The 26,010-nt window shown below is 38.2% G+C and overlaps 2 protein-coding genes across 2 annotated transcripts; both read left to right on the top strand.

Moving 5' to 3' along the window:
* The first annotated feature begins 174 nt into the window (after positions 1-174).
* On the top strand, positions 175-17,579 carry LOC124641721. Its single transcript, XM_047179887.1, has 21 exons — positions 175-590; positions 880-1,030; positions 4,673-4,832; positions 5,760-6,026; positions 6,760-6,973; positions 7,694-7,847; positions 8,308-8,532; positions 8,995-9,184; positions 9,572-9,715; positions 11,028-11,127; positions 12,180-12,302; positions 12,558-12,621; positions 12,698-13,993; positions 14,266-14,464; positions 14,707-14,853; positions 15,182-15,334; positions 15,861-15,933; positions 16,251-16,308; positions 16,597-16,663; positions 17,035-17,131; positions 17,451-17,579. Exons 1-21 carry the CDS (start codon positions 175-177, stop codon positions 17,470-17,472), a joined length of 4,320 nt encoding a protein of 1,439 aa, XP_047035843.1. The 3' UTR covers positions 17,473-17,579.
* On the top strand, positions 17,477-25,568 carry LOC124642064 (uncharacterized protein DDB_G0286299-like). The gene is made up of 10 exons (XM_047180364.1): positions 17,477-18,163; positions 18,731-18,770; positions 19,310-19,458; positions 21,254-21,427; positions 23,003-23,476; positions 24,222-24,274; positions 24,353-24,476; positions 24,670-24,722; positions 24,849-24,934; positions 25,293-25,568. The coding sequence occupies exons 1-10, from the start codon at positions 17,569-17,571 to the stop codon at positions 25,330-25,332; spliced, it is 1,788 nt and encodes a 595-aa protein (XP_047036320.1). The 5' UTR covers positions 17,477-17,568; the 3' UTR covers positions 25,333-25,568.
* The last annotated feature ends 442 nt before the right edge of the window (positions 25,569-26,010 follow it).

Here is a 26,010-nt window from a genome sequence, read left to right as displayed (position 1 = left end):
AGTTTTCTTTTTTCTACTGACATGACACGTAACAAACAGAAGAAAAAATAACTGTCTTCTGTCTGTCACCGTTTATTGTATGGATGTGATGGTTTTAAATATTCACAAAAATGTGTTTCGTCTACACAAAGACGAGAATTTTAGCGATAAAAGCTAAATAAAAAGCCATAAAACATGGCATTCTTCGCCCTTCTATGGAAGGCGCGAACTATAGAAAAATATCGACTCAACTATGAAAAAGAGAAGATCAATTCGATAATGGTGGGACCCACGCAGATGGAACAAACGTTGTCCCAGAGATGGCGACACTATCGACACGACACAAAAAAGCGAATATCAAGGACCTTCCAAAAATGGTATCCTGAGGGAAGTGGAGTCGCAAAGTTCTTCTTATACTTGAGAACAGATCAGACATTTCCCAATTTCCTGTTGAAAAGTGTGTTGGGATTTCTTGGGGGCATAATACTGACGTATCTTTGCTTCATGTTCTTTGTATTCCAGCTATCGATATCGTTGATACACGCGACTATTATGAGTTCCATTATTGGAGTGCTCTTGACTTTGGGCTTGGCTTTTAGCTATCGGATTAGGTACGTATCGTAAACTCGTTAAATTAACGTACATAGAGAAATACAGTAGAACTTTTTACATCTTTCGCGGCAAACTATCAGTGAGTAGATAAAACCGCCACAGATTACAGAAGTGACCAGTAAACAAGTATGTAAGTAGCTTAAGTTACGAAGCTGAAGTACCAGGGCCTGTAATTTTACAATTACAACTTCAAAAGAAATCATACATGGTAGCTACTCCGAATGATTTTCTTAACAAGACCTCTTTTCTACTATATTGTTGTCTTCTTAATCACTGTTCTTTTTCCAGATGCCTAGTATTCCTCCTGATTCCTCAGTTCTTCTCCCGGGTGGGGAGGTATACCCTAACCTGTTACGCTCTGGTGCTCATCCTGACAGGCCCAGCTACCAATACCCTCAAGAATTCCGAAGTGCTGTCAGAGTCTATGGCTTGTAGTCAAGTGAGTTGAACATAATAGTTGCAGAATAATTACCTACATAAGATATTATCAACTGGAGGTCCCTTACAAATCGGAGGGTTGTGTTTTTTTACACTTTATCATTGTCACCATCAGCCTCCTTGTAAGTTTAGGGTCGTCGTCATAATGATTTTGCCTACCACAGTCTTCTATACTATCAGTCAACAAGTAACATTCTTTCTAGTCATATACACAATACTTCTAGCGTTTCTTTTTGTCGTCCTCATCCAATAGGGCAGCGGTTCCCAAATGGGGTTCCGCGGAACCCTGAGGTTCCGTGACAGGCCCTCAGGGGTTCCGTGGAAAATTCAAGATTTCCATATGGTAAATCGTTTCACTTTTGACAATATTAAATTATTATTCATTTTCAATTAAATTGTTTTAAATATTGCATTCCAAAATTCCATTTAGGCACCATGTAGGTGGGTACCACTCAGGAGTGTAAGTCTCGTACTTTCGCGACAAGCGCAGGGGAAGGCCACGGCAGCAGATAAATTAATTCTGTTTTTTACAAATTGTAGATTAACTTAATACCTCCAGGTCTTCGGCAATCGGCATAAGTAGGTAGCGAGTCGGCCAAAAATCACCGCATTTTTTGGGCTTATTTCATCGCCAGGATTATACGTTTTCATACATTTGACAGGACGTGAAATGACACGGCATATGAGTATTTCCAGTGGCTATTTTTACCATGAATCAAAATGTGACATTATTTCCAATTTTTGCACCTCCGCGAGTCCGAAAATTTCGCGCTCGCTTCGCTCGCGACTCCATGTTGCGTGTGATGCTTTTATGTTCGTTTAATTGCTCAAGTATCCAGCAAAGAAATAATTTTGCGCTCTTCCGTCGAGGTTTCCTTTGATGTTTATTTTTTATTCCTCTGGTTCAGAAAAAGCAATAGCGCTTTCTTCGCTAGCTGCTTATTCATTTGGATTTGCTTTTTTGTGTGGATATTGTACTTTTTGAGACCTTATTAATTTACAGTGGTTTTGTTTATTTTGTGTAGGTAATTAAACTAAAAAAAATTCGCGCTCGCTTCGCTCGCGATACCGGCTACCACTGCATGTCTTTCAATGCTAGCGGGTGCTTGGAACTTCGTTTTTTAGTTTAAAAAAATCGCGCTCGCTCGCCTCGCACGTGTACAAACCCAATCTATTTCTTTTTGCGTTTACTTTGTCAGTCTTCAAACTGAAAACTATTCACATAATACACAAAGTCAAGGGTGACCAAATTATTTTCTGGCAAGTGTGGCCATGCTACGCCTGAGTATACTGAATATATCTCTAACCATATTATAACCTTTTGGTGCACTACCACGCGCCGCGAGCCGTACCTAAGTATATTTTACGTCTTTAGTTTACTTCTTACTTAAGCTAAGGTTCCGCCGAAAAATGGTGAAACGAAAAGGGTTCCGAAGCCAAAAGAATTCGGGAACCGCTGCAATAGGGATCTTATGCCATGATATAATATGCTGCTGCAGGAATTTGTAGTCAACAGAATTTCAAAAATATTTTTTATGGATGTCGATATTTTGTACTCTTGTCATTGTTTGTATTGAATTTTCCGTTTAAATTGAGAGTACATTTACGAGACATTGCACGTTCAAGACAATAATAAAAACTAAAATATCGGCCTTCCACATAAGAGATTGACAGTAGGTAGAGTAAAACTAAAACTTTGAAATAAGATTTTTATAAGAGCCAAGGGGCCGAAAAGTGCTGGAGTGGAGACCACGGACTAGCAAGCGCAGCGTAGGACGTCCACCAACGAGGTGGACAGACGACCTTATAAAGGTCGCCGGAAGACGCTGGATGCAGGTCGCTTCCAACAGGTATCTGTGGAGATCAAATGGGGAGGCCTATGTTCAGCAGTGGACGTCCTATGGCTGAGATGATGATGATGATGATGAAGAACCAAGGTGATATTGCCCGTTGCCGTAAACCTCGAGACTTAGGTAGATATTGATAATATTTTTTTTGCAATCTCTCCTATATTAGTAGTAGGTATAGGTACATAGAAGTACAGAAGACTACTTAACTGCTGTTCATGTTTTCAAACGTGCCCTGAGAACACTAGGTAGCCTCATCTGGAAATCTTTTCTCAGACTAGGTATATCTATCTTTATACCAAATATTTAAATCGGTTCGATCAGGTAATTTTGACAAGAAAGCTCAACAGATAAACGCGTTATTTCGCATTTATGATACCTACATGGTTAGATATAGAACTTATAGGAAGGATTTGTATCCAATAAATAACAAGACGAGTATCAAAAATTTTCTCTACCGTGGTTCTTATGAAATATCAAAGGAACTCTTCAAAGCCTCTTGGCTCGTGGAGCATTGAGCTTAAGATTCGTTCTTACTTCAGTTGCCTACTAATTACGGCTTTCAACTGAAGCATAAAGAAAAGGTATAAAAATAGGTCAAATATAGCTAGAAATTGATGTGACCTTCTGACAAATGATGGTTGTTAATTGCAATTTAGGTTACACATGCTGTGAATGAATGTCGAAATAGGGTATGTTATCTTTATCATGTTCGCAGTTTGATAATGTTTTACTTTTTTCATATCAGGTTGTTTGGGGACCATTTATTTTTAGAGAAAGCTCTGACATGACAGTCTTTGCACATTTATAGGTTACTTAATTTTAAATGAGTTGCCTAACTATTTTTGGTTCAAAACTGCTTCTAGAATTCTCCCGGAAACTAGGTATACCACGCAAGGATAAAAAGTACCTGGGCTATAGGCGTCTTCGATAAATGGACTATCTCACACTGAAACTATTTTTAAAATCGGTACGGTAGTTCCTGAGGTTAGTGCATTCAAGCAAAAACAATTTTGTTTATAATATGTATAAGAATAAATGATTTACCTAACTTTAATGACCAATTTATGCAACAACATTTATTACTGTTTAAGAGTAGGTAGCGCTATCTTTTCCAAAAATAACTCTCCTTTACCTAAATCTAAAGCAAAAATCAATGCTACAACATTTTCTCATTTAAAAATAACCCTAAGCCGTTTAGTTTTTCGTCCAAAACGACAGATAACTCTATTATACCTAGAGTGTCGAGGTCGACAGACGAGACACCAATAAATTCTAGAACTTGCTTCAAAACTAGTAAACATGTCGGGTGTTTAGCCTCATAAGTCAAAATATAGTTTGTAAAATAAAAATCGTTTAGATTTAAGTTTGATTTATATTGTCTGCTTGGCTGAGCTGTTAGGAAATCGGAGTTATTTGCAGGTAAATATGGATAAACTTAACTGTTTGTGATGCAGCAAATCTTCTTGTAAAAAAAAAACGAGAAGATACCTAGCTAGATCATAAATGAATCCCGGCTGTGATTTGTACATCTTTGGCAGTCATTACGGGTAGTCAGAAACCAGAAAGTCAGACAACTAGTCTTACTAAAGGGCACCGAGTTGCCCAGGTAACTGGGTTGAGGAGGTCAAATAGCTAGTAACTCCACTTAAAACACTCTTACTCAGCCGCATCTGGTTAGACTGGCAACCGACCCCAACATAGTAGAGTAAAGGTAGAATTATCATAACGTCGTTTTATAAGAGAGATTTTTTACACAGTTTTAGATCATTTTAACCACCTTGGTCCAACTTTAGGAGCAGATAAAGAACAGCGTCCACGAAATAAACGATTTCATGAAGAGGCCGTTCAACGCCCTGAAGGATTCCTTGAAGCTGATGGTAGACCGGCTGAAGATGATCACGTCGAAGGTTAAGGAGACTATTATCAGGATAGATAGACTCGTGTTGAGTGTTGGTAAGTTTTATAACATTTATAGCTTCCACCTGCGTTGCACCTGGATCCAGTGGGAACTACTTCATATAATGACAATAAAAGGGATAAAAAAACCTTAAGCCTGCTTAAATAAATAGGTTATTAGATAGCCTTTTTATCGCAGCAGTAACCTCTGAAAGATTCTTTTAAAGATTAAGGAGAAAGATGCATTTGAGATCTCCTTCTAACCGGATCAGCAGTTCAAACAAGCAAGACTCTTCAGATTTATAAAATACTAGCGATCCGCCCTGGCTTTGCATGGGATGACAGTATTTCCCCACTATTTACTGGATTTTATTATACATGTAAACCTTCCACTCTTTGTTCACTCTATCTATTAAAAAAAACTTCAAAACCCGTTCCGTAGTTTTAAAGATTTCAGCACACAAAATATGGGATATAGGGACAAAGAAAGCGACTTTGTTTTATTGATTATACTGTAGTGATAGTGAAGTGATGATGTATTAACTTCTTGTGCAATGTCACCATATGATGCACGTGGAATGTTGTTGTGCATCTAAGTTGCCAAGTCAACAATAGCTGGCAATTCTAGTGAAAGAATTATGCGATCGATCTGCCGGTCATGTGCGCATTCCCATACTTGAAATGACGGCTATGAAGGTTATGTAAATACGACATTTTTATTAGGAGCAATCAGGGAAATAATTTATTTTCTCATGGTGCTTTATAATACTCTTTCCTACGCTTATATGCTACGGTATGTCATCATCCTCCGAGCCTTTTTCCCAACTATGTGTAGGTAATTATGGTGGAATAAAAACTTCAAGAGATATTCACCCAAAGCCTTTGCAGTCTTTTATGACACTCACTAGTACACGGTTCCAAAAAGTTGTTCTCATGGAGAAAAACTGGCAAGGAACTCTTCAAAAACCCACTTCTTCGTTTCAGTAAGCGTCATACATTCCTCCTTCGCTTGGTTGCAATCTGTCACCGATATTTGCAACGAGAAACTCGGAACTCCTTACGAGAGATGCCACAACGCTATGGCTGAAGGGATAGCAGATTGTGAGAAGACTTTAGGACCTGATATCTCGAAGATGTGTCATGTAGTGTATGTGGCCCAAGCTGCTTGTTATTCAGTGAAACCCTTCGCGGCTTTCTGTTATGCAACCGATTTTGTATTGGATGAAGCCGTTTTGGTCGGTGTTAGGAAGAGTAAGTTGATTTGCGATTTTGTAGAATTCATTTTATTAAAATTGTTTGCTCAGTTGAAAGTTTTGATTCATCAGGTTTTATCTAAGTTGCGACTTATACTAAAAAGTTACGAATGCCTATTACTTAAAACATTGCAGGGTTGCATTAAGCCAGTAGTCCTTCTCCAAACCGACTCCAAAATATTCGTCTACACAAGAAAAGCAGTAGATAGACAGATGTTGAGTCAGCTCTTCGCAAATTCATAGCATTCCATTCCAGCCGTACAAACCGTAACACAGTTTGGAATTTCCATTCAACCGCAATCAGAAATGTACTGCGATCAATTTAACATTCAATATCTATCCTCAGCAATATACATACCTACGTTATTGTGTTCTATGATTATTAGCCAGATTAGCTGGTATTCAATGTAATTTAAAATTCTAGCTCTAGCTTGAGAGGCATTGTTATGTACTCTTTGTATTTATATCTGACAGTTGTTTCACTGTCTTTCCGTACAGACAATTCCGCGCAGCCGGATAAAAAATAAACTATACCTACCTTTCCTCAATGAATTTGTTATCTAACGCTGAAATAAACTTTCATATCGGTAGCAGGTCCTAAAATTAGCGCATTCCATCAAACAAACAAACTTTCAGTTTCAAATGCTATTTTAGATACCTTACTTTCAACACATTTCTTACCTACACCATTAAACTTGACTTTCAACGATAACCTAATTCCTTTCTTCTAGAATTAAAGAACTTCTCGGAGCACATGCGAGCGATGTTCCACGTGGAAGTCCACATGAGTCACGCTTACTCCTTCAGTAGCAACACCAGTAGGTCTGCCAGTCAGGTCGCCGCTGGCATCGTCACTGAGATCAGGAACAGAGCTGATCCTCTACTTACCTGGTTGTCTTGGAGTTCTTGTGTCACGAGCTTGTTTCTGCTGCTTATTATATTCAGGTATGTTAAGTTCTGTTTCATCTATGGGAGAAATTCTTTCGGGTGTTGTACTTCTTCTGGCACTACAAACCTTCTCGGAGCACATGCGAGCAATGTTCCACGTGGAAGTCATGCGTACTCCTTTAGCAGTAACACCAGCAGGTCTGTCAGTCAGGTCGCCGTTGGCATTGTCACTGAGATCAGGAACAGAGCTGATCCTCTTCTCACTTGGTTGTCTTGGAGTTCTTGTGTCACGAGCTTGTTCCTGCTGCTTATTATATTCAGGTTTGTTATTTAGCGTTTTATCTTAATACAAGCATATTATCGATGTATTATTTCAGGCCAGCTAGTGAGCCATACTATACTTGGATTTGTAAATGTACTACACACAAGGTCTTTGTAGGAATAGAAGGCTTAAGCTCAGGAGCGCTCAAGAGTGGCCGAGTAGCATATTCATGCAAAGGCTATGTGCAATCATGGCTCACCCACTTTCGTGAGATAACAACATCTATTATGTCAAAGTCTACATCTGTGATATAATGTCAGTATGAGTATAAATGAGCCAACCGTTTGGTGCTTCATTAAGCTATCTAGGCCGAATCTAGCTTTTGAGCATGCCTTTTCCCTTAGTTGTTTAAGATTATAATATTTTGTATCGCTTTTCAGTGAAAAGCATGTTTTACAGTATGATGTGTGAACAAATTATTATTATTGAAGCTTATAATAAAATGGTTTTTACAGAGCAAAATACTACCAGCATATGTATGAGACCCGCTCGAGATTTGACAATCGTTATGTAACCAAAGAGTTACAAGAATTGGATTTGAAAAGGCAGCGCCAAGGCAGAGAAACGGTCCTGCCTTTGAATAGACGAGAACGTGCCAAATATATTACTGTAAGATTACTTTACCTTCATCATCATCATCTCTTTTTTTATTGCCCCACTGCAGGGCACTGGCCTATTCACATTTGGCGATTTCAGACTTAGAAGTACAGATTTCTTCTAAATGCTTTGCTTCATCTCTTAATCGGTCATTGGTGACCAAGAAATGCTTAGGAAGAAGTACATACCTATAACGTACAACCCGTGCCGATAAAGAATGGGATAAGAAATCGCGACAGCTGTATTCAACTCTCGCTCATGTGCTATAGTGTATGAGCGAGAGGTAAATACAGCTGTCGCGATTTCTAATCCCATTCTTTATCGGCACGGGTAGTAGAAAAGTAAATTGGTATTTACTGGAATAGAACCTGCAAACTCGATAAAAATATTTATGCCTTGTTCATTTTGGAAATATCGCATATAGTTTCATTTTGTGTACGTAGATGACTCTATAACACTTTTAATTTTACAGACAACATCGTTCCGTCTCGTGGCTTCTGAGAAAGTCTATCTGAATCGTTCAGCAGTGTTCATGGCTATAACTACCTTCAAGCTGCTGATACATATGGTGGCTGATTATAGTCTGTATTGGGTGTTGATGACCATACGTTACCATGGGAGATACCATACTGATATGATGCGTGAGTTTGTAGATGTTTTATTCAAGAAAAACATTTTTTTTCAAATTCAATTCAAAGTGTCCATTTAGCCCCATTCTATGCCAAAAGCAAGATTAAGCTTGGAGTATCCTCTAAAAATCCAATTTGAAACCCAACCACAAGTTAGCCATTTCCCTATAAAAAATCACGAGTGGCGTCACTGAATGGAGCATAATTCAAAGACACAACAATAGATGGTATCAATTTAGTGGTCACAACGACAGCCATTGATTCTCCTTTCTTCTCATTGTCATCATCAACTTTTTATCGTCCCACTGCTGGACAAAGAGAAGGAATTAGTGTTAATCACCACTTCTCATCATCTTCCGAGCCTTTTCCCAACTATGTTAGGGTCGGTTTCCAGTCTTACCGGATGCAGCTAAGTACCTAGTGTTTTACAAGGAGCGACTGCCTATCTGACCTCCTCAACCAAGTTACTCGGGCAACTCAGTACCCCTTGGTAAGACTTGTACTTCTTCACCACTTCTCATCAACTTCAGTTTATCAATTTGCTATTTACAGCTGGTATGCCCCACACAGGGGCTCATGTGACGGGCACTGGCTTCGTGGCTAGACTGTTCAAGTCCATAATAGGTGTTCTGGATATACCCCTCAAGTTCACACCACCTTCTCCTATATCGTGCTTGCCGGATCCTTATCCACCTGATTTGAGGAGGTATACTCAGATTGGTGAGTCTGTCTTCTTTATTTCACTTGACATCATGTATGAGGTTTAGGTGAATGATTTTCAATTTGCAAAAAGCTGTACCTACCTAAGTCACCTCACAAATATCGCAAGACCAAAAGTTTGAACCATACGATTTCCAATTTTTGTGCAATGTTTAGAGAAGGATGAGGATCATATGAGGAGCTTTGTGTTTGTATTGATTTCATAAGGCTTAGCAAAAAGTTGCTACACGTTTTCTTTCATTTTATAATTACCTATCTTCCGTCAGCGGTTCCTCCCATTTCAGAAACTAATCCGCGCACTATCTAACACACAACAAAATGTTCTATTTCTAATATGACTCTTTTGCTTAAGTTTGGTTTAGAATCTTCTTTCTCTTCTTCCACTAGGAGTCCTTATCTTTCTACTATGGTTCTTCGCTCTATTCGAACCATATGGGCTGCGACTACGTCATCTCATCATGGGACACTATAGACCCGAACGTGCCAAAGCTAGAGCTACATGGCTGTACAATCATATCTTGAGGACCAGAGGTAAACCATAAATTCTTCGTATACTCTTTTGCACACCTGGATAAAAAGTAGCGTAGTATGTGCATATACCTGGTAAAGTAGCGTTAAAAAGTATTCTGAGGCTTTATAGTAACTGCAGTGTGTAAATTTCATTTTCATCCCACCATCTCGGAAAGAGTAGATTTATCCTTTGATATCTGAGCGCAAAAGCCGTTTTTATCCTCTAGAGCGGCAAAGTGATTTGATTTAGAACATCGTGTGCAATACTCCATTTGAGACAATCTTGATAAGACTTTTCAAACAAAGACATATTAAACAAATAAAATACTGCTTAAAATAATTATTCAATTGAGTATTTTTTATTATTGTTTTTACATAGATTTTTAACCTCGTTTCATTTTTAAACTGAGTTTTCAAATAAATGAACTTTAATAGGTACTTCTTTTTAATTTGATACTCATTATGTCGCGCCATTTTGTTTTTTTTTGTATTTAGTAATTTCCTCGATGAGGTGGGATGAAAAGTTACGTGTTGCACTCGAGTGCAAAGATTTTTCACCTTGTGCTCTTTTGATTCCCTCGCTATCGCTCAGGATTCTAATAATAATTATTGAAACACTCGCTACGCTCGTGTTTCAATTTTAGAATCCTTCGCTTGCTCGGTCATCAAAATTGAGCCCGCGGTTAAAAAGCAACTTTGCACTCTTGTATAACAAATAACTATTATGTCAGTTCAGTAGCTTTCGCGTGACAGACAGAGTTTTGACTTCAGTAGTGCTTTTAGATTTATAATATTTTCCTATAATTTTTAACCCCGTAAACTTTTGGGTGAAACCGCAGAAAACAGCTAGTTCCTAATTAATTGAGACCCGACGAAAATTCTTTGAAACCTGTGAAGTGTGAAATCGGTCGAGGGCTCACGGGGGTGAATAACTTCAAAGACAGAAGTACTTACAACTTTTGTCACAAACTCTTATACCTATATTTTTATTGATTCTTATGATGAGTTCGAGGTTTCGTGTTCGATCCCCTTCGATCCCCAATCGCTTTGTGGGTTATAAAAACTTTCACAAAGCAGCCCAAAGTTTCGAAGTTGGTGATTGATACACCGATGGGAAAGCACGTTAATGTCAGTCCTGCTTGTGATCTCTCTGCAGTCGTATCGAATTACCGTCAAATCAGGCTATGAGAGTGAAGGAATAGTGAGTATATTTGTGCAAATGCTTGTCACTATACATAATATGTCTTGCGCAGTTGGCAAATCTTATCTGAGAACAGCCGCCATGGCCGATAATCGGCTAGGAGGACATCATTGATTCTCGAGTGATTTTCAGCCAGTTTCATGAAGTTTGCCAGAAGGAAACTACATCGTGAGTACAAGTACACGTCGGAGGCTTCACTTACCTTTCGACAGTGGGTCACTCGTCGTGTACCGTAAGTTTTATCATAATTTAACAATTTGCGGTAATATTGTGTTGAGTATAACTCATAAGTATAAGTGTGGATGGATGGGCAGGGGTAGGTAAAGCAAAAGAGGGATTAAGGACCTGAAAAGTACAAGACAGATCCCATACCCCTATGTACTTCGTTGAGTACTACGCCAATGGACTCCGTCATGTGCTTTCTAAGGTACTTCCTTATGTACTTCTTCTATGTGCGTGCTAGCCTTACGTACTCCCTGACATCCTTATCTTTTATATTTGAATATCAGATCAGAAATAATCAATAGGGGGAGGCGATATAAGAATCCCAAAACAATGCCAAAATCCTTTACTGATAACAGATTCGAAAATCTGGCTTTTATATGTTACACGTAACTTTAGCCACGGGTGTGCGGCTACACCTAGGTTTAACCTTACCTAGGTCACATCTAACCTGCTTCTAATCAAAGCGTTTCTTTAAAGAATTAATAACAATTAGGATTTAGTTTTCAGTGCCTCAGATGTTTGCTCGGATTGGGTCCAAGTGAGGACCATTGCTTGCTGTGCGGAACTACTGCTTCTTCCAGCGATCCTGACTCTCGATTAACGAAGTGAAGAATTGACGAATTCATTATAAACCTAGCTAGCTTTAACCAACTCTTGACTAAGATTCCAGTCTAAACTGGTGCTGTTGAGTACCAGTGTTTTACATGGAGCGACTGCCTATCTGACCTTCTCAGAGATCGAGTTATCTATTTATTAATTTATTGCAAAATGTATACAGTTACAGTTACAAAAATGCATCCTTATCCTAGGTATACATTACCCTGTTAGGGCACAGCCCTATCTCCCTTGACAAGAATGGTTGTCAGACTTTCTGTTTTCTGACGACCCGCTAGAACAGCCAAAGATGTTCAAATGACAGCAGGGACTTATTATTTTAGTTCATTTTCATTTTTATAGTAAATCTAAACTTGGAGTTTTAGTACCTACTTCAAACCTAATATCGTCATCGTGAGGTGCCGTTTCCTACAATACGTATATTTTATATAGTTTTTTTTGTAGGTGTGAAACCCCGGGCTGCCCAGGTACATTCTGCATCAGTTGTTTCACAGACATCGGTGAACTATGTACCATCTGCCTATCACCTGCCGATTATGGTGACCTCAGTGATGTTAGTTTCGAAAAGTAAGTTAAAAACGTTGTTTCTAAAAATAAAACCGCCTTCAATAATATAAATACATAAAACCTTCTCCTTTGTCTGGAAAATAGCAGGTTGATAATAACATCAAAATCGGTTCAGCCAAACCCGATATAATTGCGCACGAACTTAGATTCATACATGTAGAATTGAAAACCACCTTTTTGTATGTCAGTTAGAAATAATGGGCCAGGGGAAAATAACGAGAAAGTCGAATTTAATTTACAAATGTTTATTCTTAGAGGTTCTACAGACGATGATAGTGACAGCGATGCTGGAATTTATGACGATAGACACTCTGGAAATGTAAGTTCATTTAACGATAAACTTAATGATAAAATATTAACAGTGACAATAAACAAAGCTATTTTGCAAATTACAGGCTATGTATATGAGTGATAGCAGTCACTCCACAAAATCTTCTAGCAGCGAACACAACAGTAGATGGCATTATTTTACTAGAAGTGGAAATAAAACAGGGCCTTTTGATGCAATTGCCTTAATACATGCGAATAAGTATGAAAGAGACATTATCACAAACTATTTCCTTAAACAGTACAGAACTATGAAAAGTAATATGAAAATACGTTGTTGGGATAAAAAGTATACTCTAGATTGGGTCACGAAACACACTTCTGAAATTTTGTATGAAGAATTAGAAGCTGAAGAAAATTATAACTCTTATTCAATTGAACAAATTGCTGAATTTGATAAAGTCGCCAATAGAACAAAATCTGTCGGTGTTAATACTGATAGAAATCGTGGTGTCATACTAAACATGTTACTCAATAACTTTCGTACACGAAAACTAAAGACGAGTAGGAATAAAAAGAAAAAAGATAAACCAAATCAAAAACAATACACAAAGTTATCTCACACTGAAAATGTAAAGAGACCTAATGTAAAGACCCATACCCACCAGGTATTAGAATACAATATCTTGAATCTTCATGTCAAATCGTTGTTAACGTCTAAATCATTAAATGGTCACAATTTGGCAATACGGCAAAGAAATTTGAAGAGCATTGTAAGAGGTAAGAAAGATACCACAAGAAAAGATAAACAGAAAGTGTACGAAGAACTAAAAGGTGTCATAAAAGCTATCAGACAATTTCTTAAATGTAATGACGTTGTCGATGGCTCCAATGAAAATAACGAAGTTACTCCAAACAATAATCCTGTTGAAGAAAATCAGGATGCTACTAAACCTTTAGACAACACTGGCATTGACGAAAAGAATAATAAAAAGAAAGGCTCCAAGAAAAATAGCCTGAACAAGCCAAAAAAATCGAAAGATTTGAATAAATCTAAAACGAAGAACTCACGCTATAGGATAGCTGCATTTCACACGTTCTTCTCGAACCATTGGAATAATTTTAAATGCGCTATAATGCCTTGCACTGCCCAGAACAGATCAGACAGCCCCATATCGAAAGAGAAAAGAAATCATAAACGAAGAAAAAAACGGAAAGATAGCATTGACTTGAATGAAACGGACGTAGAAGAATGTTTTGCGAGAAAGGATATTAAACATACGAGAAACCTTAGAATATCAGCATTTTTAGCTGAATGGGAATGGACCAAAAGGGATTATAGGAAAGATAAAGAATGTGAAGGAAATGACGATTCTTTTTTCTTTACTGATGGCCCTCCAATAACAACCAATAAGATCATAGGCGTAAGTTTGGCCCAATCTAAATATAAATAAAACTAGCTTCCATCAATGGTTTCACGTCCCGTAAGAACTAATAGCCCGTAGCCTGCGATAAGAGGGCTATCTATTCCGGAAATATTTTTTCAAATCGAACCGGATCATAAGATTAGCAGGTCAAACAAAACTGTAAAAAATGTTGATGCCATGCTTCGTCTTACCTCGTCATGCGTCGTTATTTGATTTCTAATTAGTCGGAACTGTCAATATTTTCAACTATTGATACTTAGTTTTTCCAGATGGTACAACTGAAAAATTTACCATTTCAATGGCGGGAGGCACCGCATGCTCAACGGAACGGTCCCAAATTAAAAATAGTTCAGCAAGATAAACCAGATAAGAAGCCAGAGAAACTTGATAAAAAGGATAAAAAGGCCCCATGTCCCATCACACACCAGTCCGACAAATATTTGAAGATATTCACGCCTTTACCCAAACGTGAGTAAAAATCTATTCCGGAACGCTTGACCTCTGAAAATTGTTATCCTCGTATCCTTTTGGATGAATTATTGCTTTAACTTGCAAAGTGTCCATGTCCGCAAAACTTAAGTACCTGGGCACTTGAAAAAAGTTCTCTCAAAGATATTATTTCATTCTCTATGATCTCGTATAAATTTTCAATGGCAAGAGACAGTGAATGCGAATCTGAGCGGACGCAAATCGTTATTTTTTTCATCTAGATAAACCGGATAAACCAGCTAAAAAGGATAAAAAGAATAAAAAGGAAAAAAAAGACAAAAAGGACAAAAAAGATATAATAAAAGCTCCATGTCCCATCACACACCAGTCCGACAAATATTTGAAGATATTTACGCCTTTTTCAAAACGTGAGTAAAAAGTCCTTTTCCCAACATGGCAAATAATGATTATGAAAAAATATCATCATCATCATCATCATCATCATCATCTCAGCCATAGGACGTCCACTGCTGAACATAGGCCTCCCCCTTAGATAGATAGATACCTGTTGGAGGCGACCTGCATCCAGCATCTTCTGGCGACCTTTATAAGTTCGTCTGTCCACCTTGTTGGTGGACGTCATACGCTGCGCTTACTATCCGTGGTGTCCATTGCAGCACTTATCGACCCCATCGGCCATCTGCTCTGAAAAAATATCCACATCTGATTTTCTCATAATAATATTGCATTATGTAGTTGCAGAAAAGGTCTGCAGCAAGAAAACTGTGGAAAAGGTTCGCAACAAAGTGAGCATCGTGCCAACGCCACTTTCTCTACCACATTCCAGCTTCTTGCACAAAATGATGAGTTCCTTGAACGTTAATCGAGACAAAAGTTTTCCTAGAGATGGTAAGAACTACTTAAGACATACTACTAAGTGAAGTACTAAATACTTCAAAACATAATAATTGTAGGTCTTGGAAATCATTTCACCTATTCAAAATCAAGTGCGGAATATATTTTCGGCTTCCATTCCGCTTTATCTGTTGTCGTAACCGTGCATCGGAGAGCACGTTAATGTTGGTCCTGCGCCTGATCTCCCTGATAAGGTAAAGGTGAAAGGTAATAGTGACTGCACCTGTGTCTGCGCAAATGCTCGTGCACTATTAGCTCCAAATATGTATACTTATATATTAGTACAGCCACAAGACGGGATAAACGTTAAGAAGAAGAAGAAGAATATACCTATTAGTAGGTACAGCCACCGAGGTCAGTAATATAATCGACTATATATCCACTCCCTTCTTATTTATGTCCTCTTACAAGCTCCAATTCTTTCAAATCTTTTCCTTGGTCTACCTCTGCCCCTCCCTCCCATCCACATTAATAATATATCTGGACATCATAACTACATAAAGACGTTTTTCTTTTACAGAAACTTCAATTTGCTTATCAAAACGAGCCAGTTTCTATCGGCAGTTCACTAAAGAACTGACTCAAAACTCTGAGTAAGTGGAATGAAATCATGTCCATCGTTTATTTTATATTTATACATACTTGTTACTAATGAAAATGTCGACATATTTAATTAGGTATGTACTTTTTTTAACGACGCCAAAAATCATTAAAAGACCCCTCCCGCTGTGGGTTAGCAGTGGTGAGGGAGTGTCAGACTTTTGTGTTCCGTCGGCACTTTGTGACTGTTGAAGGCCTTTTATGTACCAGGGCCGCGGTAACTTATATTTACTTTTATTTATATACCTTTCGATTAGGGTGATTTATTTATTATTTGCAATGGTAATCAATTGATTATATGGGTTTTCAGCGTCATGGCCACTGACATGTTATTCAAAAATGAAAATTTCTCAAATGATTTTGCAGAGGTAAGAACATAATGATTTACCAACAAAATTTTTGCAGCTGAATTTTCACGAAAAAAGCAGAATATAAAACCATTTATTTATTGGTAGTTCTTTTATTGATTTCACAACATATTTTTCTACATTTTTAAATATAAAATTCAAAAACAAAAAAAGTATAAGAAAATAGATGGCCACTGATATCGGGCATAGGGTCCAAGGTACCGGTGGTTACGGTCCCAGGGAGCACTGCCGTATTAAGGGAACCATTTATTTATTATTAGTACCTACATCGGATGACATCTTTTCTAGGACCCCTCCGAGTTCATTGCGACTTCCAAATTTGCATTTAGCGACAACTTACTGGGATCCGAATTAAGTGAGTATACCTTAATGATGTGTACCTTCAAAATTGTGTTTAAATATTTTTTAATTTTAATTCGTAGAATTTATCCCTGCATAGACTGGGTTATTTTTTTTAGAACTCTGCAACAAAACTCTTCGAGCCCCATAGAATGTCTTTTAGCTTAGGTCAACGGATCCCGTCTTTAAAATGGATGTTACCAACAGGCTTTATGGCTTGGGTTTTGGTACAGCAAAACTGAGCCAGAAACTGGTCATCAATCAGTACTAAAACTTGTGAGACAAGACATCTCTTCTCATACTTAGAAAAAAAGATTCTGAAACCCAGAATACGCCAAAGCAGGCCTATGTGAATTTAACAACCAATGCATTTTACCTCCTCCACAGTCATTTCTCGGTGTTCCAAAACTAAGAAGAAGGTTTCCAAACGCTGCAAATGTGGGGCTTACGATGATCTGCAGAAGAAATGGGCTCATGTTAAACAGTAAGTATACTTCTGCACCACTGGTCTACTGTGGCGCTAAGGCTGCATTCAAACCAAACTAAAAAGTGATACGTTAACCTCTGTAACGTTCGCTCATATTCGGCGGCTGACATTCAGTATGGTTTGAACACAGCCTTAATGCTTCATACTAGCATTCTTTGTTTGTTGTCATACTATGTATCTTAACTTTTCATTCATATTGTCTTTCAAGAAATCCATCTATAATTGCTTGTTTTGGTTTACAAAATTACATGCCATCTTCATCAGTTTTTTTAATCTCATTTTTTATTTTCGTACAAAATTTGTATTTGTTTTACAGATGTTTATCGGAGAAAGGGTAAGCACTTTAATCATGTGTGTAGTATTTTTATGGCGCTGAATTACAAATTTATATTACCACATAACATTTATCTAGGTGCAAAAACCCACTCGGGTTGATGAAGAATTTCTGCTCCTCCTTATTTGGTCCGTCTTGTACCATCGAAACTTGTCCAAATAAAAAGAAAAAATGCAAAGAAAGAAAGCCAAAACCGCCAAAACCGCCGAAACCGCCGAAACCGAGGAAACCAAAAAGACCTAAGAAGACGTGTGAAATGAGAAAAACTTGTGTTACACAAACAGAAAGAGCATGCCGACCTGCGAGGCCAGAGGCCGTTCAAACCCAGTGTTGTAGAGACAATGAGACACAATTAGATGACTCAGAAATAGAAAGGGAAGCTGAAGAACAAAGGTTACAGAAGGAAAGGGAGGAAGAAGAGCGGAGGTTAGAGAGGGAGAGGCAAGAGTTTGAGAGGGAGAGGGAGAGGTTACAAAGGGAGAAGGAGAGGTGTGAGAGGGAGAAGGAGTTAGAAAAATGGAGGGCAGAAGAACAGAGGCTATTAGACCAGAAGATACAAGAACAGAAAAAAAAGCTTGACAATCTTGAAAAGAGAAGTTCTGTCTGTGTAGCAGAAAGGCAAGACCTTAAAGAGTGTTTTAAGAGAGAACGGGAGAAAATGATGGCAGAACTCAGGGAGACAATGGCTAAAAAAGGTTAGCGTTTTGATATAGAAAGCATAGGGTGAGTTGCACCATTTAACTATAACGATATCCAGACGAGAAATTATCGCCCATTGATCAAATCGACGATGGTTCGTATCGTTATAGAAAAATGGTGTCTACCGACTGTTAAGTTCATTCAGTAATCCGATTTTCTTGAGAGTACAATATTTTTTGTAAATAAATGTAAATCCTTATACCTGTAGTGAACATTTAGTAAATGATATCAGCTTACCCTCAAATAATATAAAGTTACGCAGACGTTCGTTACGTGTTTTGGAAATTTTTGTATGGAGGAAAAGTTTCCATAAACACGTGACTAATGTCTTTTTAACACGCTTATATATTAGCTTCACTTGTGACTATGTATGTGAGAAAATCTTGGAATTTTAATTTGACTCACTCCCCGGCCTTTGATTAGGATCAAATTTGGCACACGCTCTGAGTTCTGATGACAATACTACATGACTAGCTAAGGAACGTTACAAAAAGCGTGTTTTTTTTGTTTTTTTAACTATCTCTTTTTAATTTGTTTATTGTATTATTTTACATTGTTTCTAGTGAGCATTGGAATGCATGCTGTACCTGACACTACAACCGGGTTAGTAGATTCATAGATATATTTCTATTTTATTACCTACAGTCAGTAAGATTACTTCTTGCTGACTGTAGGTACTCACGTAATCCCTTATGGATCATCCATTATTTGTCCATTCAATATACCGCCTATTTGCACAAAGCTCCATTAAAATTAAAGCTTCATTAAATCTATTGCACTTTTTATCTTGTTGACAAAGCCTTAAAAAAATATGTAAGAAAATCAAAAGGTACTAAACCGTAAAGAGATTCCTCTACAAAGTTTTTTTTATGTCCAGAGAAATAAAAAGCCTTTTAGAGCTCGGGACTTGTCAACCAGCCGCATATATAGTTATCTCGCTCGCATTCGGACCAATTATTCCGAGTATTTCTTAGACTGATTCAACAGAAATCTAGAGAAAATATGTCTGCTCGTCCCTAACCTCTGACATACTCCCACAAGTATCATTATTTCCAGCTTTATCATCTTTCACATGAACTCTTCCATTATTTCTTTGCTTATTAAAAATCTAATAAACTTGCGTGCACGATTTTTTATTTAAGGGGCTGTCAAGCTGGTGACTGCCCCAATAAGTTCTGCAATAAGGAAAGTCAGTACGATAAGACAGATGCAAAACAAGCAAGGAAGAGGAAACCAATCAGAAAAGCAAGTCCTAGGAGCAAAGCCGTTGGACCCCTGAAGTGTCTTTGCAGTAAATCCAATTACTTCTGTACTGACGCGAGCACATCAAGCTATTATAATCTTTCAAACTTTTATGGGTTCTCAACTTACGAGTATCTCTAAGGTTCAATGTTGAAAAAGGATGAAGGGAAACATCTTCGAGGAAACTTGGACTATAAAGTCTGAAATCACCGACGCGCATTGAGCAAACCTGGTGATTAACGCTCAATCCTTCTCCGTGTAAGAGGAGGCCTGTGCCCAGCAGTGGGACGATAATAAGGCTGTTTCTGTTGATTGGGTTTTATTTTTAGAACGGTTGATGTGCTGGTGTCTACTCCAATAACTATCTACATATTACGTATACTTACAATCTGTGTTGCTCTAATGTACATAGCTCTGCACTATATAGTTCCTTCACGTATAGTTATCGGCACGAATCTTGAGCTCTGACCTACATCTGCGCAGAAGTGATTTATTAGCAAAGAACCAATCCTGAGTGACGGCTATGACACGATGCACTGCGGGTTAATCACCGCTTTATCCCGCCCCCGCGCCTCACTTCATACCACAAAAGGGACCCAATAAATTACTTCTGCGCAGGTAAAGGTCAGAGCGCAAGATTCGTGCCGATAACTATAGTACACATAAAAGTTGGACGAAGTAAGATGAAGTGCGACACTAGACCCCTTGATTCAGGTGCAAAAAGTCACAACAACTGGACTCTGGAGGTCGTTTAAGGCGAGATAAAGTTGGACAAAGTTTCATTCTTCACTCTCATATTCTTCTTACTTCGGTCAACTTCGAAAACTGTAGAGGAGGCATAACAGTTTTATGCTCATGGAGAAGAAAATGACGTCGCTCGTCATTTTCTTCTCCATGTCATATCATATCATATCTCCATGTCAGATGTCATATCGGACTGCGGGTTGTTCGAAAGAGATACCGCGGCCCTGGTACATAAAAGGCCTATGACGGAACACGACGGTTTTTAGTCAGTAAGAGTCTGACACTCCCTCACCGCTGCTAACCCACAGCGGGAGGGGTCATTTGATGATTTTTGACGTCGGAAAAAAAAAAAAAAAAAAAGATGTCATATCGGAAAATCTCCAAGAAGGTAGCGCGCCAAAATGCGGTGGACCAGGAATGCTACTGTCTCCGCCCTTACACGCATTTTTTTTGGAACCGGCATTTTTTTTCAATATCAAAAATCATTGACAGTGGTTCTAAAATTCTCGTTAGCTCACACAACTGATCGTTTTGGTAATGCCAACTTTACGTATTTGACCTAGAAAAACACGCCTGACTGTCTTATGGGATCTCCGCTCATCTTTCCTGCCTTCGTAGACTTATTAGATTGTGCTTCTAGAACAGTCGCTGTGGCCGTATAGGTCTAGAAGACATTAAGGGAGGATTGCGCCGTTTAACTATAACGATAACCAAACCATTGCATGAAATTCCTTACTCATTGGTCAAATCGGGGATTTGACAACTGATACTGCATATTGTCCTATGCTGTAATATAAATAATTACATTGTATACAAATTTATATAACAAAGACAATGTTTAAGGTTCTTCTAACCTACAGACAGACATGCGTTGCTGAAGAGTTTGTTGCGCCACTTCTACCCAGCAAAAACACATAGGAAGTGGTGAAGGGCGGGCGTTTCGGGGGCTGTCTTTTCTAAATTCCTGACGTTCAAAGCACTGTCTTACAGCCAAGTTTTAATAAACTATTTTTGATTTAATAACGGTTCGGTTATCGTTATAGTTGAAAGGTGTAACTCTCCGTAAACATGTACCTTACCCTATATATGTTCATGACCAGACGCATCGGCGCAAAGCAGCGCTACTAGGGGAGCACAACTATGCACTTGTGCAACCCAGCACTCGGCAACTGATTTGGATATTACGACCACAGCTGTCATGGTTAGCTCCGGTAATTTCTACGGGATGAGTGACTCGAAAACTCGAATGGCCAATAAGAAGATTCAACATAGACGTAAGATCTGTTTAAATTCTTTGTTAGGTGTAAGTGCAAAAGATTGAGTGAGATCGATTAATGCGCAATCCTTCTCCGTGTGAGAGGAGGCGTGTGCCCAGCAGCAGTGGGACGATAAAAAGACTGTAACTGTAAGTGCAAAAGTTGATTATTTGCAGTCAGATCTTTTTGCCAGTTAATTACCGGAATTAATAGAAGTTAAATCACACAACTGAGTACTTATAAGATAGGTAATTCTTAGTAAAAGTTGCAGTAGTCACAAACGCTGGGTCTCGGGTTCGATTCCTAGGTCTTGTTAAAATCGATTTGACTTTTAGAAACTTTTAAAAACCAGCCTGGATCTGGTGGCGTTACTGCCCGTGCTTGGGAGGGTATTCAAAGCCGTTCTAGAATTCCTCTAGGCTTCTACTTCTAGTCAGTAACAGTCATTGTTACAATTCCACGTCAGAGGCCGTCTGGTGGATTTGCGAAAACTGGCTCTAGGGCTTGTTAGGTGATTAAACCTACAAACCAATTTATTGCTCTGCTGCTTTTTGGGTGTTGAATGCGTAAAGAATATTCTTTAAGGTTAATATGATGTTTTGTATTTACAGAGATGGCACATAAAGGTACGCATTATCCTAACCGCAAGCTTTATGCAAAGAAAAGAATTGGTAATCACACAAAAACTTATATCAAGGTTTTTAAGGTTCCGTACCCTGAAAGGGAAAAACCGGCCAAGTGCGAGTCGGATTCGCGCTAAGGGTTTCCGTATTGCGAACAGAAATACCTACGTCATCTGTGAAAATTTCAGCTGTCTAGCTATTATGTTCATGAGATACAGTCCCTTGACAGACGGACGGACAGACAGATGGACAGCGAAGTCTATGTCACAGGGTCCCGTTTTACCCTTTGGGTACGGAACCCTAAAAACGGAACCCTTATAGAATCACTTTGTTGTCCGTCCATCTGAATGTCTGTCAGTCAAGACCCTTTTTCTCAGGAGCTCGTGGGGGTTTCAAGCTGGAATATATTACAAATACTGCTGTCCCCTGGAGATGGAACTTCTAAGCCAACGCAATAAAAGATACAGCCGTTTTTAACTTACTAAACCCCTTTCCTAATGAACAGGTACGTACGGAACCCTCGGTACGCGAGTCTCACTCGCACTTGACCGGTTTTTTATATATTAGTTTGTGATTTTTTACAAAAAGTTAGTAATGTATTCAATTCTATATTAATTTATTGTAAATTACATCATATTTTCCTATTATTTTCTTTTTGATTTAGATTCTGACACCAATGTGCTAATAGACCGAAGTGAAAAATTATCCCTTGAAAGCAGCCTATGCGTGTTAAAACGTAAGTTATTTTCTGAAGAAAAGAAATCACAACCTGTAACCTTGAAGTTCGCAAATATTTACGTTGGAGAAAATCTTATCTCCTCTACCCAGACCCCAAACCATTTTTTTTACCCACGACGGAACGGAGCAGGTATATTTAATGGGAAATCATCAAATGCCTCCTCCCGCTGTGGTTTAGCAGCGGTGAGGGAGTGTAATCTAAGTATTTATTTAAAACGGGATTTATTTACAGCTAGCGATACAGTAGAAGATGCGATTGAAGACAGCTACATGCTAACAGAAACTATAACTGATGATACTTCATACGGCTCCATTTCATACAGAAGCGATGAAACCAAAACAGACACGACCATTTGTAGCCTAGCCGCCGTCGACTACGATGATTCACCAAGACGAAGAAAATTCAGAGTTAAAGTCGTTACCAAAACCAACCAAGCGACACTTACAGATAAAACTAGACTTTGTGATACAGGCACCATCACTAATGACTGGTGGAGCCCTCTGGTTGAAAGAAGAGGCAACGATGAGATACTTCTAGAAAAGAAGCAAGGGTACAACACCATAGAGAAGAAAGATTTGAAAGAGACGAAGGAGTTGAAAGAGTCGAAAGAGTTGAAGGAAGTTAAGAGGAAGAGGAAGAATTGTGGAGTGACTACGGACGGTAGGATTGTTACTTTTAGAAGCAGGACACAGATTATACCGGCCGGTGAGCAATGTACACCTTATAAAACAATTTACACTTCCGACTGACCATCCCGTACAAAATATTTCAATCAATAAAATTCCTTAAATACATTTCAGTATGATTCTGTATTGTAAAGCTAAGCAAATAAGTCCCTTCAAAATGAAATTTAGAACAAAAATTGCAAAAATCTCTCGTACACATGACGCTTATTAGGACTGCGTTCAGAGTGCCTAGTGCGAGTTCTGCAAGTTATTTTTTTCGATGCGAAGATTATTATATCATTAAATCACATAGCACTTAGGTATCTTAGAACTGTGTATTTAATAAAGACTGGCATCAGTACTTGGTCGTATTACACTTGAGCTCACTTTTGCGAGTGTAATCATTATTAACCGGTAAAATGAAAGAAGAAGTAATACCTAAATCATGTGACGTAGCATACGACTCTTTATTTCAATAGACTTATAATTACGTATCGAGTTGCGAATGCTGTCAAAACTCGGAATCAGCACTCAGGAGTCTATTTTAAGACATAAGTGAGTCTAAATGACTGGAGTTTACGCAGTTTAGTGACCTTGCTTATTAACGCTAAATGGAATGAACTAGGCAGTTATGTCGCTAAACCTTTACTTCTTTATTCAATCTCAGAAATAAAACAATAGCTTGGAAGACAACATTCAAAGATTGTTTACAAATAATGTTGTGCTTGATGTTTTGAATTATATACATATTTTACATTGTGATGAGACAAGTTTTCCCTCTACAGGTCTATTCCCTGGAATGAATGACATCATGTCACCATCTCGTTACCTTTTAGAGGTAAGATAATTATTATCATCGATATAACGAAAAATGAGAATTTAAGATGCCGTCCGAAACTGATTAAAATTTTTTCAGAGTCAGAAGTACTATAACGAATTATTCGCCTACAACTTCCGGATACCTCAAGGGGACTGTTTCGCCCAGATGCCGAAATATCAGGACAGGGAGAAGGCCAGATCACCTTTGGGAAGCCGAAGAAGTGAGTTTGAACTTTCTGTCCGCACTCCTAGTAAAGTTCGTCCCACACTCGGATTAAAAGTAGACTATGCTCATTTACAGCAATAACTTACATTCAGTAACGCGACAGATATACCTACAGAGTTACTTACGCATTTCTATGATGATATTAATTATTCCAGTACCAAAATACCTAATTCCTTGTACTTTCACAGATCATCATCGCAAAACGAAGAGGCTGGATGAATGCTACTCTCCTAGACGACAGGTAACCGCAAAATTCAATTCATTATTCGTTAATTGAATACGTTCTCATATTTTTGGATTGCCATGATTCCTCGACGTTTTTATTTCCTCGCTTTCAATTCCCAATTTCTTATTTTATCGTTAACAGGTGTCCCCGCGGAAACGTCATACGGAGTCCACTAAGACATCTGATTCTCCTCGCCGAAGACCCTACGCTCATTGCTACTCCAACAGGTAGGTATCATCATCAGAAGTTAAATGAAAAATATTATTTACCCTATAAAAATCACATACCCCATACTATTTCCTGCATTTTCACCCAAAAAAAGGCATCTAACCCCATATTAGAATAATTCATTCATCAAAATCGGTATGCTTCTTTTAAAATCAAAGTTAACGAATTTCCTCAATAGGTCATTTTACCGAATGTACTAATGGTGAGTTGTGCCATTTCACTATAACGTTCCGAACCATTTTCAGAGTCATATCGCCGATTTGACCAATGGGTTGCAAGTACATGGCTGGTTATGGTTCGGTTATCGTTATAGTTAAATGGTGCAACTTTAGTTATTACTTTTTTTTTATTTTCCAGGCATTACGTAAAATACAATTCTCCGAGAAAATTAATATAGTACTAAGAACATAGCTAAACGAACACGAAAAATAAAGCAAACTTACACGAAACTAATGGAATAGGAAAATATGATTCCTTTCAAAATATTCAGTAAAATAAGAAAGTTTTTTATACTTATTATCCAAGTGTGTTGGTTATGTCAGTTGTTTGGTATTGTTCTAAATTATTCTGTGATTATGATTATGTATTTTTGGATGACAAGTAAAGTTTTTTTTCTCTATTTTCGGGCTTTTATTTATACATCCGCATCCCCCCTATAATAGTTTCATCAAGTTGCTTGTACTTAGGTACTAGGTAGCTAAAAGAAGAGACCCAAATATTTTAACTTTGGTAGAATGCCTAGATAGAAAACTATGATCGTCAGAACACCCATCCTGATATCTTTAGATGTTGATTATCTTCAAAACTACGAGGGTAGTAATTGATATCAACTACAGTAGTATTATTATAGTAGCAGCCAGTAGTATATAGTAGAGAGACTCTCTGTATGTATATTATTTCGAAGGGATCTACGAGGAATGCTACTCCGACGATTACAGAAAACTCATTATAGATATGTACTGAATCGGAACCCTGGTTCAGTGCTTTTCCACAACCTTCTGCAGTTACAGCAGTCTTTAGTCTTCAGGGTGCAAGTAGCTTGCGTATGTTGAGGCACATGCGCAGGTTACAAGCA

Source organism: Helicoverpa zea, chromosome 23 (assembly GCF_022581195.2).
Source record: "Helicoverpa zea isolate HzStark_Cry1AcR chromosome 23, ilHelZeax1.1, whole genome shotgun sequence".
NCBI classification, from domain to species: Eukaryota; Metazoa; Arthropoda; class Insecta; order Lepidoptera; family Noctuidae; genus Helicoverpa; species Helicoverpa zea.
The sequence above is the reverse complement of the archived record's forward strand: the minus strand, read 5'-3'. Positions and strand labels throughout refer to the sequence as shown.